General features: G+C 45.8%; 1 protein-coding gene across 1 annotated transcript in view; it reads left to right on the top strand.

Moving 5' to 3' along the window:
* The window catches only part of LOC135374730 (cilia- and flagella-associated protein 45-like), a 238,809-nt gene that overhangs the window by 134,943 nt on the left and 88,084 nt on the right, over window positions 1-15,782 (top strand). The window contains exons 11-12 of the mRNA XM_064607654.1: window positions 1,948-2,010; window positions 13,999-14,073. Coding sequence (XP_064463724.1) covers window positions 1,948-2,010; window positions 13,999-14,073 — 138 coding nt within the window. The remainder of the gene's footprint in view (window positions 1-1,947; window positions 2,011-13,998; window positions 14,074-15,782) is intronic.

Raw genomic sequence — 15,782 nt, 5'->3', positions numbered from 1 at the left:
CACTGAGCGACCCCTAGTTCGGCAATTCCAAACGATGCGCTGCTACCCAGAGCTGACGAGCCGCAAACACGGCGAAACATGTGTCCTCTGGTGCTGTCGCAACGTACCACGGGTATCTGTTTCTCTCCGTGCAGCCATAGAAGCCATGTTAGTCAGTAATTTTGAATTTCAAACAGGTCTAGTGTCATTTACTTGTTTCTTTAATGTTTTTTCCCTGCATTATAATTCAATGGCTTGCACTGTCGCATTGAGGAGTGCTCAGTCACCCTCCCAGGTGTATATCGCTCGCTTTGCGACCCCTCGTTTGCCAATTCCGAACGATGCGCAGCTACCCAGAGCTGACGACCCCCAAACACGGCGAAACACGTGTTTTCTGGTGCTGTCGGATTGTTCCATAAGTATCTGTTTCCCTGCGTGCAGCCGTAGAATCCACCCTAATCTGCAATTTTAAATTTCAAACCCGTCTAGTGTCGTTTACTTGTTCTTTTAATGGCTTTTTTTGCATTACAATTCACTGGCTTGCACTGCGGCATGTGGCTGTGTACTGCTGTGGCACTCAGCAGTACGCAGGCAGGCAACGTTTGAGCGCATGGCGTCAGAAGGTCACGTGGCACGTGATGCCTCCCGTCAGGGTGTCCTAAGGTACCTCTGAAAGCCCAGTGCAAAGCCAGTCAAGTGAATAAGGGGAAAAGATAGCAGGAGCTCTTTGGCTGCACGCATAGCATATGTTTGTAAGCGAAACGTCACCATGCTAGTACTGGACAGCTGTTTCGGCTTTCTTGGGCCTCATCAGCAGCACGCAGGCAGGCAACGTTTGAGCGGATGGCGTCAGAAGGTCACGTGACACGTGATGCCTCCTGCCAGGGTGTCCTAAGACACCTCTGCAAGCCAATTGCAAAGCCAGTCAAGTGTATAAGGGGAAAAAATTAGCAGGAGCTCTTTGGCTGCACATATAGCATATGTTTGTAAGTGAAACGTCGCCGTGCCAGTACTGGACAGCTGTTTCGGCCTTCTTGGGCCTCATCAGCAGAACGCAGGCAGGCAACGTTTGAGCGGATGGCGTCAGAAGTCAGAACGCCTCCCGTCAGGGTGTCTTAATATATATATATATATATATATATATATACATATATATATATATATTGTCACGCGACGGAAGCGTTAGAACAGAGGAATTAACGATGAAAGGTGAAGGTCACTGAAAAGGTTAGCCAGCTGTAGGATTCGAACCCACATCTTCTGGATTGCCGGTCCAGGGCTTTACCAATTGAGCGAAGCTAACACGGCTACTCAGCGACTTCCAGGGTGCGTCATCCGAAGGGACAAACCAGCCACTCTCTCTCACTCATCCTCTTTTCACTCTTACATTTTTGCTCACTCATACACAGATTCATACGACGGGATCGACGCAGGCGGAAACTGTTGAACATGAGGCTGGAACAACATAGAAGGAACAAATACATACAAGGCCTCAATTTGCCTAAGAAATTATCGATGAAAGATGAAAGTCACTGAAAAGGTTAGCCAGCTGGAGGACTCGAACCCACATCTTCTAGATTGCCGGTCCAGGGCTCTACCAACTGAGCTAAGCTAACACGCCTTCTCGGCAATCCAGAAGATGTCGGTTCGAATCCTAGTTGGAGAGACTCTACAATTGCATTGCAATGGATCTCTTCCGAGACCTCCGCAGAGGTGTTCGTATGAAACAGGGTGCGAGAAATACGAAAAGTGACTGCGAAGCATGCATGGAACCATGTAAGATCACAAGACAATCCGGCCGATTTGCTGACTCGAGGAGTAAAGTCAAAAGCGCTGTAGGGACATGTTCCCAGAGTCAGTAAGGTTTTATTTATGTTTGTGTCAGCAGGCTAATGTTAGCGACCTTGAGCGCAGGACATTGGCCTCAACGATGACAGTATTTATGTTTGCTCTTCTTTCCTGAAAAAGGAGCGGAAGATGGATAAGGATATAGAAGAAAAGGTACAAGCCAGGAGTAAGTTCATCAAAGAGGTTAGTTTTATTCCCTCTCGTGTTTTATTTCCTTTTTCTCACATTTGATGTTCTTATTTAACGAGCGTTCTATGCTGAAACTGTGTGATGCGTTTGCGCAAGGGGATCTTACGAATACTGTCCTTCAAAGAGCAACATTATCAGAAGTGAAACTGTTTCACGGCAAATAAATAATAAAGTCCAGCTAAATCTCTACATGTTAATGGTGGTTGATAACAAACTGCCACCAGCATACTAGCATGGTATTGCCGTTGTGTTATAATACATCAGCGTTGCCATCTTTATCATGCACGAAAAAGCGAGAACAGCGAAGCAGAAAGATGCAATGGCGAAGTTGATGCAAATGTATATATGGGCAGGTACTGGAACTGGCTTAGGCCCTTGCGTCTCCAAAAAAAAAAAGCGCCTTGAAACACCGTCAGCGCCACCGTTCCGTTGCGTGGACCACTGTGATAGTAAAAAACGACGTCAGAGATAACGTTACCGATTGAGATACATAAGTCGTGTATACTTAAACATGGTGCGTTCGCTTGCCGGCGCTTTTTTAGCGTTTTATTCCCGAAAAACGGAAACAGGAATTCTAAAGCGGAAGCTTCAAAGACTCCGAAGCTCCGGAGACACTCCAAAAGCTCACTAGGCTAACCAACAACAGCTTTACTTGATGATTGTGACTCAGGATCGAGTTCCACCGCTAGGGGCGACACCCTACCACATTGTTTGTGGTGGTGCGCTGCAGTAGTGAGTCGCCTTACGGTGGGTATCCAGGTCCTACAGTGTCCAAAAATATCGGAAGAGCTATCAGAATACAACGTTGTGGGCTAGATTCAGTCATGAACCAAGCAATTTCGTCAAAGAGAAGGGTGACAGTCCAGCTGATTGAGAGACCCGGAACGCGTGGTCCGGGGAGGCTGGTAGTGAGGCCAACGAAAAGGAATGTGCTGTAGATCTCCCAGATCACCGCCGTGATGCAAGTCTGGGAGAATCAACTTGTCTCAAGCGGTAATGACACTCTAAAAAATGCGCTCGAAAAGCAACGTTGAGTTGCATCCGATGAATTATTGCAGCATCTTGACGAGAGTTGTTTCGTGGCGTGCGAAAAGCGAGCGTTCAATCAACTCTTCCAAGTATATACTGGGCGAGAATATAATTTATCGATTGACGGGAAGACAGTAGTTCGATAGACGACGAAGAATAAATTGACAGTCTTGTTTAGCAGAGCAATACTCGTACGTCTCCTATATGAGAGAGCTGCTTCTGCGGCTGTGTGAGCCTGTTCATCTCCCACGACACCACAATGGTGTGAAACCTACTGGAGAATCAGCTTATGCTCCGCTTCGTACACATGCTGGATCTGCGGACTAATTTTGCCCACTTGAGGGTTCGTTAACAGGCGCCGAAATCACGACACACGGCGCAACTGATTTCACGTCCCTCGCGGAAGACGGCATGTCAGAGCAACTTTAACCCTTCCACCAAGTTCCCACCGTCCTTGGCAGGGTTTGAAAACGCTATCTTGGGATCAGGAGGCGGAAACCCTACTGCCCGAACCATCAAGGCCGGCGTGTATACGGCTGCAGAAGTGGGAATTACTCCTCTACTAATCAAAAACATGGGCTCGATGGACTTGAGGGAATACTTGATTACTTCGTTCAAGAAAACTCGCAAGGCTCATGAGGGTGAGCGCTACCGGTAGAGACCAAGGGACTTGCGGCGGTGCTGTTGCGTCATTAGCTACGAAGCCAGTGAGGCTCTACTGCGTCACTTGATAAGCCGCTTCCAGAGCGGTATGGAATTGTACTGAGGAACGGGTGACGACCATTGTGTGCACACAAACGGGGGTAGTGCCGAGCTGTATCACGTTCACAGAGAACCTCAATTGGGAGTTAATCAACAACAGCAAATTTGCTACGAGATAATGAATGGGAGTTCCATCACCAGGGACGATGTTGGAGTTAACCAACTTCATCATTCATCATTCATTCATTCATCATTCATTCAGCGATTCTTGGAACTCGACGGCAGCGTCGAAGACTCGGAGCAAACAGGCTGTAATGGTATTTAGTGATGTTTGAGGAACTGCTGTGCAAGACCAGAAGACCAGTCGCTCGCACCAAAGCTCTGGGAACTGCAAGAAGGCAGCGCTAATCACAGCCTCATCCTGAGCTACATCCTGAGCCAGAAAAATGCTGAATAACAGGTTGTCATCGCTGCACATTTGCTTCAGTGCCCTTAACGTGGCGAGTCCAGCACGTATCAAAGTTCATGACCACGCCAAGAAAGCCACACCGTGCAGTCTCAGTCTTATTGGTACTGACCCACAGGAGGACATTCGTCATAGGCATGCGTGTGAACGGGAGCACGACGCACACATGCCAGGTTGGACGAGGTACGTGTGGATGTTATTTAGAGCGAACTGCAAGCTGCACTGGACGACAGGTCGTGAGTTTCTTTTTGTCCAAAGAGGAACGTCATCTGCAGACAAGAGAACGTCAGTTTCCGAGGAATAATCTATTTTAGGCCGCCATCACCACATTAAAGAGTGTTGGACTCTTTACGTCCGCAAGGAAGACGAAAATTATGTTTACGGCTTTGTGCGGTCAGGCTATCAGGGGCAGTTCGATCCGTAAGGATGTCTGCAGCCCGCTGACAGGGACATTCAACAGGGTCACCAAAACTCTAGAAGGCGCTCATATGCGCGCTTGATGTCAAAACCGATATGACTATCCGTCGAGGTGCACGCGCACGTTCCGCTTGAGAGTCTAGGTCGAGAACTGAATCTATAGCGTTTCGGTGGCGACGTAATCCTGCCATTTCCTGGGAATCACAACCTGTTTTCCTTGCGAACAGTCGGGACGATGCAAAACCATTCTCCCCATTTGGTTTCCCATACAAATTATCAGACTCACAGGGCGGAAGAGTAATAGGACATATGGGAGGGGGGGGGGGTGATTTCAGGACGGTAACAACTACAAGGCCTTCTTCGAGCTGGGTGGCAGAGATTCCTGACTCCGGGATGTATTATGAACATTAAGGAGAGCTCGGGGTGACCGCCCATCAAGGTCCCGCAGTGCGGCGTGTGTGATTTTATCGGGTGCCGGGTACGAGACGACGTTCCCAAGCCTCAACATTGTCTTCAGCCCGCTTACAGTGAGGGCACGGCCCATAACCTCTTGTAGACTGGACCTGCCCTGGCGAATTTCAGCCATCAAACTCTGGACAAAACTGGGCTGTATCGGAGTCGTGGAGGCGGCGACCGGTGTGATTAATACCACACTGAAGTCCGTTACCAGCGTGTTTTCGTCGACATCTTTAGGAGGCAATATGACCACCGGTAGCCCCATGCATTCACTATGCGAGAAACAATATGACTTTTGGCACCAAATACTGAACCGATTTTAACAAAAATGGCCCTGTGAGCAAGCCTTTCGAGTTTCAAACCATTCGTATTGGAGACATTGATAGGTTTCGTTCGGAGAAGTTTTTTGAATACCTTACGAAAGCTAGAAAGACTCTGTAACTTAGGTCTCTCACTCTTGGGTGTCCGAGGTCCGTTTACTATAGCATATAAGTGGAATGTAATAAATATGATTTTCCCGGAACTATTTCTTGAATATTTTGGTGCCAGCGTCATGCCTGTCCATGTGGCAGTTAAAAATATTTAAAAGAAGGCGTGTAGGGCTGTGGTAACCAATCCGTTTTGCCATCGTCCAGAAGCGCCAAGCTGTCGGTCACAAGAGAACCAAGTATCATCCCACGGAATGCAGTCACTGTTCTCTGCACTCTATCCCAGAAGGGGTTTCCGGGGCAGAAGAAACGTGAAATTGAGGTCGTGAAGCCTGTCCGACGACATGCGCGTTAGGTTGGTTGCTGTAAAGTAATGGGAAGGCTGGAAATGGAGCGCTGAAAATGTGCGGTGCATATCCGAAGGGGTTGATGCCCTATCAAGGCCTCAGTTCGGCTCCAAGAAGCAACCTGTTAAGCGCCGTAGGGACTTTCTTCAGCAACATGCCCTGTCTGTCATACCAGCTGACAAGGAAGAAGGTTTCGCTCTCTTCTCTAAAGACTTATTCAAAGAGAAAGGTGACACTGCCATAAACTATGTATTTGATTGTCACGAAGATGTCTCCATATCGCGTCTGAAACAGAATGTGTTGCAGCTTTGCCAGCAACATGAGCAAAAAAAAAAGAAAAAGAAAAAGTTTTGAAGGGTATTTCTATCGCGTCGGAATACTTTTTGATATATTCTTTAGTACCAAGGCTCACAAGCCTGAGATGCCGTTTAGGGTAATACTATCAGAGAGGGGCACTTGGCAGGAGGTTCTTGGCTTGTCTCTCCAGGAGAAACTAAAACTTCTTGATATCGAGGATCCCTTTGTGATCAAGAACTCTGAAGAATTTCTTGACTTTGCTAGCTCTCAATCTGAGGCTACGCTTTATGCCTTTTCTGTAGACATCAAAGATTGATATTACTCCCTGCCCCATGACATGTTGATTTCTTGTATTGAAGATAACATTGACCGCTTTGGGGTTGTCGCTTTCCGGAACACAGCTGGTTTATCCGCTTCAGGCTTTCTACAACTGCTAATTATGTATCCTAAATCCGAATACATTCACTGGGATTGAAAATCCTTTCTGCAGAAGAAAGGGGTTTGCATTGGATCTTGTATAGCCCCAGTGCTCAGTGATTTCTTGTTGGCTGATGTTGATAGGTCAGTGTCAAGTATTCTACATAGTGAGGGTGCCAAAAAACGTTTAGTTCTGTAGATGACTATCTGATAGTCATCATGGGGAATGTTACCAACCCTGAGTCCCAAGCACTAAATATAATTTCCAAACTTCGTCGAGCCGACTAGAGCTTATACATGAGTTGCCAGAAAAGAGTTATTTCAAGTTTTTGGACATTACTCTCACCTTCAATGTAGACCATATGTGTTGGGCGTATCGCCCGCGGGCAAACAAACCACTCCTTCCTGGCAACTCCGCGCATTCAAAGTTAATGAAAAGAAGGATTGTGAAGTACTGCCTGCGTAATGCGTTGCAGAAGTCTTGCGCGCATCAAATGGCAGATTGCCTTGACAAACCGAGAGTTTGCACAGTGCAGGCTACCCGTCGCACGTTGTGGTATCTGTAGCTGAGGCCTTGCTCATGATCCCAATCATCTGACGGCACCCCACTTCGACAGAGGAAGGGTAGTAGCTATTCCCTATCTGCATTAAATCCGGCACCCCCTAAAACAAGATAGGCGAAACAGCTTCTTCGCAACCCGGAAAAGCTGAGTAAGCTCAGCAAATTGAGTGGCGTCCACGTTTTGCAAACTTGCAGTACTAAGCACAGAAGTTCATTTGTTTCCTGTGATGAAGGAGTGGTATATAAGGTACCGCTCGCTTGTGGAAAATGCTATATAGGTCAAACAGGGCGATGCATTAATGAACACCGGAACTACGTGAACAAGAAAAAAAGTGGGGTGGTTGGCTTATCATTGTAACACTCATTGATGTGAACCTATCTATCGAGATCGCCATACCATCGCAAGAAACAAGACCAAACTAACAAGGGAACGCAGTTAGTACCAACTAGCCCGATCCTCAACCCTTACCAATGGGAAGGCCTTGACAATAGGAATAATAGGAGGCATAGACCAGAAAAACAGTAAAACACATCAAAAGAATGGTAGAGTAGGGGAAAGCGAGGAACAGACGAAAAAGGTTGTCTTTTTATGTAGTTTTGTACAGGAAATAAAACATTGCATTTGAAATTCCCCTAGTTAGACCAAATCTTGTTTTATATTGGTCACACAATATCAACGGTGTTTTTAAGAGATACTCCGACAATTTGCAAGAATACACCTATATACCTATAACGCAGGGGTTCAGGGAATATATTCATTAGATGAGAAAGAGAAACAAACAAAACAAAAACACACAGTTTGTTTTAATGAGTTAACGTTGAAACGCCGAAGTCCAAATCATGAATAGGCCGAAAAAGGAGTTCCAAGAGAATGTCGGCGAAATAAATAATTTAAAAATAAAACGTTGAAAAAAGTCCTGGAGAACGTCACTCTTTATAATAATTTTTCGAGAATTAGCTCTTTCTGTATTCACACTTGTAAAATCAACCACAACACATATAATGATTGTGGCATACAAGCCGCTTGACAAAGGCATAAAATTTAGTTTAAGAGCATAAAAGGCAGTTAGAACATCAATTCCCAATACCTGTCCTGAGCTCAACGTTGTAAAACTACCATCTGTAGCAATTGTAACTTTTCGAATATACTTTTCATTTATTGGTAGCTCTCCCTTTCGATAGTACGGTCTTCCGAGTTTACGGCCGTTTTTTTTTTCTTTTTGTTTTCAGTGTAGAAAGTACGGTATGTAGCCTCACATACAAACATGTCGTTAAGTTTCACATCCTAGACCAGTGTTTCATAAAGTGCTCGTAAGTCACGGCACTTTGAAATGTCCCAATTGCCCGTGCGCCGCCACGGTTGTACACCGATATATCACTGCACCAAGATGCCCATAACTGAAATGACCTTGCACCGAGATATCTGCACCAAGATGTCCTACACCGAAATGTCCGTCGTCGGGTCAAACGATGTGTCGACTTGCTATTCAAAAAAAAAAAAAGAAAAAAAAAAAGAAACAGACAGAAGCCGCTACTACTAAGACGAACACAGCCACGGTTTTGTCTCAATTTTTGCTTGCGAATGTTAGTCCCCAACAGGTGCTTCAGCTAAAAAACTGGAACGTACCATTTAAGAAAACAGTGTCGTTCGGGAGATTGCGTTGCCGTCGCCCATAAAACAGACGTGTTCATTAGGACAGGAACATGCCAACTGAAGGAAATGCTGGCGTGTAGAGTGATAAAAATCTATTATCTGTTACATTTCTTTTTATCAGTCTTTCTTCGCTACTCACCATTTACACCTTCGTCTCATTTATGATCTCGAAATCAAGTTGTTGTTGTACTTTGTATGACTCTCCGTTTTCCACTAAAGCATACAGGGCTCATACCTTAAAATGGAACGGTATGGGCAACTGCCTGGTTTCAGTTGTGGATTGTTGGTCAAATGTCCGGTGATAAATTATCCGCTCCTCGAAATGAGTTTCAAGAGCAAGCTTCTCATCAGATGCAGTTAGAATTTGCACGTTTAGCTTTTAATTCATTTTCAGTGCTGAATATATTGATGGAAATATTTACGCCACTACTCCCCTGTGAACAGGGCTCGGAACCGTTATTTTTTGGCGTTTGGTTCAAGTTCCCGGTCAAGGTTATCGGTTCGGTTCGGGTTCAGCGCAACCAAACGGTTTGAACCGGATCACGTGTGCTGTGCTAATTAGCGCACCACATCTGAAAGGTAACATCAGGTTCCGGCCATGGCTGACTCGTCCTTTCTTCCTCTCACTCTCCTCTATACATCATAGGTACAAAGAACCATGCAGTTCACAGCAGATAACCCTTTACTGCATCGAAAAGTGCTGGGAAATGGCGCGTAGCAGAGCTTCCACCATGCTCTAGGCCATACGCCATCCTCCTTCCCGTGGTTGCTAGTTGTCCGTGTTGCTTTTGGAGGTGCGACGCTGAATGAATGAAAGCAGCCGAGGCAGCAATGCAACGTGTAGCTGTCGTGCAGCACGTCCCTTCTGTACACCTGGAGTCACACAAATGTACAAGGATGTCGTAAACATTTTGGAAATGAGGCTGTAGGAGGTGCATGGACTCACCACTTCTCGGTTCATGAATTTGTTCTATCCGCTCTATGAATTCGGCAAAATTCCGTGCGATGCAGGGAACTGGTGTGCGGCAGTCGCGTGATGTTTTTACTGTCTGGCGATCCGGTTACCGCATTATATTCTTTTGGTTTAATTGCGGTTCGTTCAAGGGAAGAGAAAAACTGTTACGGTTCGGTTCGTGTTCGGTTCGGCAAAAAATAACGTTTCTCTCTCTCTCTCTCTTTGCGGTTTTCGGTTACCCTTCTGTTCCGGTTTCGACCCCTGATTGTGATACCCGTGTCCGGCCATCAAACAAATACTAGTGTCCAAGGCCGGCACAGCGAATGACATTGATTTTGTTTCTCATTGAATGGAGTGCAATTTCACTACTCATTGACATATACATAAAAAAGCCTATATGCCCCCCAATTTCAACAAATCGGGTGAACGAATGGTATCATTCGGACGCCTGTAATCTATTTCTAGACAATCCGCAACTACGTCCTTATATCTTTCACACCATGCAGGTCCGCGCAGGACCCTGTCCTATTGTCCTACAGGACTGTTGTCCTTCTGCCCGATTGGGACCGCTTCATGTGAAGTACAACTAATAAGTAGAATGACACAGGTTACCATCAAACGTACGTTTGCTACTCTGAAGCATAGTTCGTAAAGTTACAATATTTATATTATGGGTACACATCCGCGCCCTCGTTTCATCGCATCTTCGCGGCTGATTTCGTGCGCCGTTCAGATACGCGCGTAAAAAAAGCCGATTTTCAATTTGTTTTCCCACTAGCTGTAGCATTAGGGATTTCGGCTTCCAGTGGATTCGACTAAGTTCGCCACGGACTCCCTGAATCTGTAAAAAATAAAAAATGAAATAAAAAACGTAGTGTAGACTGGGCATATTTCAGAGTTCAATTAGGAAATCTCAATTTATTAGAATTGAAATTCAACAACAGTATTTTTTGAACATGGCAAACATAATTGCAGTACGGGAGCCGTTGACCGCATATTTATCCGTTCTACCGTTTTCTTATGAACCCCAAATGACATGGTTCGTGAATCACCCTGTATATACATTACATTGGAAAAAGACGCAGACAACAGATTTTGGGGAAGTTAGGAACACTAGTTTATTTAATGGGCAGAAATTAAAAGTATAATGAAAAAAGGTCGACGTTTCGACAGTGGCACTGTCCTCGTCAGGACAAAAAAAAGGTTTGACGAAGACAGTGCCACTGTCGAAACGTCGACACTTTTTCATTTAACTTTTAATTTCTACCCATTAAATAAACTAGTATTTCTAACTTCCCCAAAATTTGTCGTCCGCGTCTTGTCACTAGTAGCACCTGTTTCTTAGTCAAGTAGCTAAAAAGTAGCGCTTGTTCCTCTTTTATCGCTCGCTTTAAATAAAATTTGTGGACACGTTAGAGCAAACATCCTGTATATAGTGTATACTTATACAGGATGGTTGGTTTAGTTTGCAACAAATTTTCCTAAAAAGGGGAGTTGCTTTAGAACGATTTTGCTTTCGTCACTGTATTGCTGGACGGGGCTGCTATTAGGAAACCGTATTTTTCCTCAATTAGGGGACTCATTGACAGTTGGCTCGGTTGTGTTTTCTTTTACATGTGTCCGGAGGTGGTCGCTGTATCACTCCTCTCTTTCTGCTTGGCACGGCCTTACCCGGTACAATAAGCGCTGATATGTAGCTGTGATGCACAAAACTCCTTGCAAGCAAAAAATAAAACAACAAAACAAAGTTCGTGAAACGTGCCGCAAAAAGGGTTTGCCTGAATTGCGTGTGACGTTTTTCTGGAAAGTTAGGTGAGGGCGGAGATATCGACCTCGCTGTCGCTGCTTTGCCGATTACTTGCAGTTCACAGCAGACGACCAAAGTACAAAGCTTAGCCCTGCAAAGTTAGGTTTGTGATTAATTTTGTGCTTCATCAGTGGTTCGAGCGCATAATGTGTAGATTAGGCTTTAAGATCGCAATTGCAATGTGCTGCCTAAAGTCAATAATTAAAAATGGGATTAAAATGTATCTGTTAGACCCTTGATTGAGAAAAAATGTGGTTTCCTAGTAGCAGCTCCGTCGAGTAATCCAATGACAAAAGTAAAAAATTCCGAAGGCAACTTCACTTTTTACGCAAATTTGTTATAGTCAAAAAGAAACACCCTGTTTAACGTAACAAAGTAACAGCTTTAATGTGACGTTTCGACTCCCATACCGGCATCATCGTCAGAAAGTTATGTTTGGTTATGATGCCCGCATGGGCGTCGAAACGTCGCAGTAAAATGTTGCTTTCATGTTAAGCCAGTGCGTGCTTTAGATATTCACGATGTGTCCTGGCTTACGATCTATCTGCAATAGAGGCTACTAATAAATGTATATGTTTCCTATTGAAAACAAAAGAAAAGGAGAGACTAAACTAAAATGAGAAAACAGCGACTTGGAAAGCTCTTCTAGTGCAGACACGGAGACGACGTCATGGTTCAATATGTTCCATTCATGAACTGTGTGTACTAGCAAACATCAGTGCGGCACCCAATTATTCAAATTTTTCGGCAACTATTTCGTATTTTGGAACTTTCGTTGTCCAGCCTATTTTGGGAACTTTACACGATTCCACTTTCGACATTCTTTATTTCTGGCCCTGTACAGTTTGTTAATTTTGAAACTGTAATGTGCTGCCACATAGAAAGACACATGTCATATTGTGAGACAGATTTCATGCCCGTCATCCCATCCTCATTGTCATCGCAATAAACGCGCTCTTCTTCGAACCTCAACAATATCTGTTATGGACCTATACCACCAGCTCGCTTGCTACCTCTTTATCCTGTTGATATCTGCATTTGAATATATAGGAATAGTTTATAATTATTTTTTGACATTTATATTCGCACCAGTTTCCAACATTGCTGATCGATGAAAATGTAAATAGATTTAATTGCTGGCCGAACCATACACAAATGTTGTTTCTTTTTCTTTTTCTATTGATATATTCCCTGTTCACACGACATAAAACTTGCAAAGTTAAAGGTACGCAATGATGGTACAGCCCGGCATTGTTTTCGTCATTTCACATACACTTTCTGTTACTCGTGTGCATAGATGGGCATTTGTATGACGTGGAAGGTACAACATCTGCATGCAAATAATTTCGTATGCAGCCACACATATGGTCCAGGAGTTTATGACAGACTACATAATGTATGTCCAGGAATATATAATTGTATTTCATGTACGATGCTTATGCTAAAGCATAACTTCCATGAAAGCCTCAAGCTACAGAGAACCTGTGAGATCGGTCTTGGCGAATCATTTGGTAACGCGTCTCTACCTGTAAAGGTGAGAGGCAGTCGAGAGTGCTGCAGACTTGGTTGCATCTTACAAATTGCTTATCAAGTTCTACACGTTGAATATAAAGTGTCTGTATGTACTAAGTGATGTGTGCAAACATTCCCGTTAACAGAATTAATTCACAGTACGAGCACTGATGTCACCGATGACGATGGCCACATAAAGTGTCTCTATCGCTATCACATCTATGGGTTGAGTTGTGAGTTGAAATGACGCTATACAGCGAGATATTATTCATGCACGATGTTATATTTTTGCTTTCCATGTGTCAAAAAGGTACAAAAGGCAAAGTAAATCCGGAGGCCGACAACTGCAGCGCCGCTTAGACATAGTAGTCTTGCGACGTAATGACACGAATTGTCTTATACGAATCATCCGAAAGCGTATATATGGTCTCAGACAACAGCGACGGCATACAACCAACATCACGAATGTAGGCATGGGATGCTGATTATCCCTTCGATATGGGTTTACCCCATCATTTGCCACTTGGCGGCAAGCTCCTCGCGGGAGTGTTGTCCCGACTTCTTAGGGAGATGTGCCAAGATTTGTTTTAAGCCGCCTGAGGGAAGTTCAGTGTCAACAACCGCACATGCAGTATTGGAACTCGGTTAACCGCATAGCGGATGTGAATTATCTCAAGCGCAGCCGAGAGGTGTCTTCTCCAGCCCTATTCCAATGGCAGGAAAAAAGATGTTGCAGACACCTAGTGACCACTCGCGTATATATGACTATCGCGAAGCAATTGAGTTAGTGACACTCGCCTCTTATGGTGGCAGTTTGCTTCTGTGGGGACAGGTGACGGGGAGGTGAGACACGGATGTTGAGATTGGGAAATGGGGGTGGTTCAGCTGATGCATTGCTGATATTGGCACTTCCGTTTTTCATAACGTTTTCAGATGCAAGAAAGGCGCGAGCACTACGAGGACCAGACACGAAATCTGGAACAGCGGAGAAAGGAACAGATCGAAAAGGTTCGTCGCTTCCAATTGTTTCTCTGTTACTCAAGCCTTGTAGTGCTGACTATGTGTGTGTGCCTTTCTCCAGAAAGGGAGGCACGTTCCGTGACCGCACACTTCGGATAGTCATAGCTTGGACGTACGGTCGGATGTTGCGTCTTTGATCAAAACCTTAAGTGTGTTAGACCACGTCCTAAACCTCAAAGCTAAATGCACGAATAGTTAAAACTGCTTTCAAACGCTATTCCAAATGTAGTTAACTTAAAGGTTCTTTCGATTTTGAAATGACAATCAGGGAGTAGCCCCTGTCAGGCGAGCCGTAAAGCCACAGGGGTCGCATAAGCCTGCCATTTTTGTAACTACCCTCAAGCGGGTGCTTTTCGCAAAACCGCCATCTTTTCCTGGTCAAAAGTGATAGCAAACGTGATTCTGACGTCACGTGACTTTGTTTACATGCGATTATAGCACTTGTCAAGATATCCTCGTCGGCACAAAACTGTTGAGAACGGTGGTCTTCCTCTACACGAGTCCAGATCGGCGATGATGGAATGTCCCAGCGGGCAGATGATAGCCTAGCCTCACGCGGATGGTGTGGGTAGAACTGGCAGCCAGGCGCAGTAGGGCGAGGCAGCAGTACCACGTCTTCATCGTCGTCCACGGGCCGCCACATCACTTCCCCCCTCAGAAGCTACGCCGTGTAGAGCTTGTCGCGACGTGAGGAAAGGAGTCGAGGACAGGCAGCAGGAAGAATAGCCAGTTTACTGGGCAGGAGCGTGACTTGAATGAACGTGGGTGGAAGAATGATGATGCGTGTCCGATGGGCTTGGCTGGTCAAGCGAGGCGTGACCTAGCATCGTCGTCAGCTACAGGCTAGCGGTTGATGTCCGCGTCGATACGTGAAGAAGAGAAATAGGGGAGACGCGTGGAACAGGGACGGCTGGACTTGAGTCGCGTGCTAAATGGGTAATTGTAGCTGATGGTCCGGTGGGTTGGGTTCCAGGGGAGGGCCGAAGCGGACAGCGGGCAGGGAGGCCGATGTGATTCAGAACCGCGACCGGTTCGTGAACAGTGGGTTCCTGGTGTCGTCGCAAAGGAGGGTGCCGGGAAGGACCATCGTCAAGCACTGAGAGACCGGGAGTAGAACTCAGTGGCCTTCGTGCGGGTCCCCGGTGGAACGTTGGACCCGGTACCTCTTGACTGCAAGTGGATGGGCGGCTAGCATGCTGTACAGAAGTAGCCGTGGCGTCAACTTCGTGTCTTCCCTGTGGTGTTTATTGCTGCATTCAAGAACACTTGAAGATACCAACTACCCCAATTTCGTACACTGGTGCTGTACAGAAGCCTGGTGGGAAGCCGAGGCGGGCAGGGTTCTCGGGACTGGCATGGCAATGGGGATGGGGCAGTGTAGCCGCCAGCGGCTACCTGACCGGTATGGGAGCGTGATGCTCGCGAAGGCGTCGCAGGTGGAAGCACGAGGAGTGCTATCGCGAAGCGTGTTGCGACGTGACGCAGACCACGGCGACGTGAGGTGGGTAGATGGGTGATCTAGGTAGAGTCCGGTGCGGCCTGGGGTTGCAATGAAGTACGCTGAGTGAGCCGCGATGAATTAACTTCGTCACTGAGTGGTTCTTCGATGTACCGGACCTTCAGTGATGGAATAAAGCATTGGCTGCCCGATGGAAAATTTAGGATGGTGAAGGGCCGAATTACGACGAACATGGTGC

The sequence above is a fragment of the Ornithodoros turicata genome, chromosome 1 (assembly GCF_037126465.1).
Source record: "Ornithodoros turicata isolate Travis chromosome 1, ASM3712646v1, whole genome shotgun sequence".
Classification (NCBI taxonomy): Eukaryota; Metazoa; Arthropoda; class Arachnida; order Ixodida; family Argasidae; genus Ornithodoros; species Ornithodoros turicata.
This window is presented reverse-complemented; position numbering and strand designations above follow the sequence as displayed.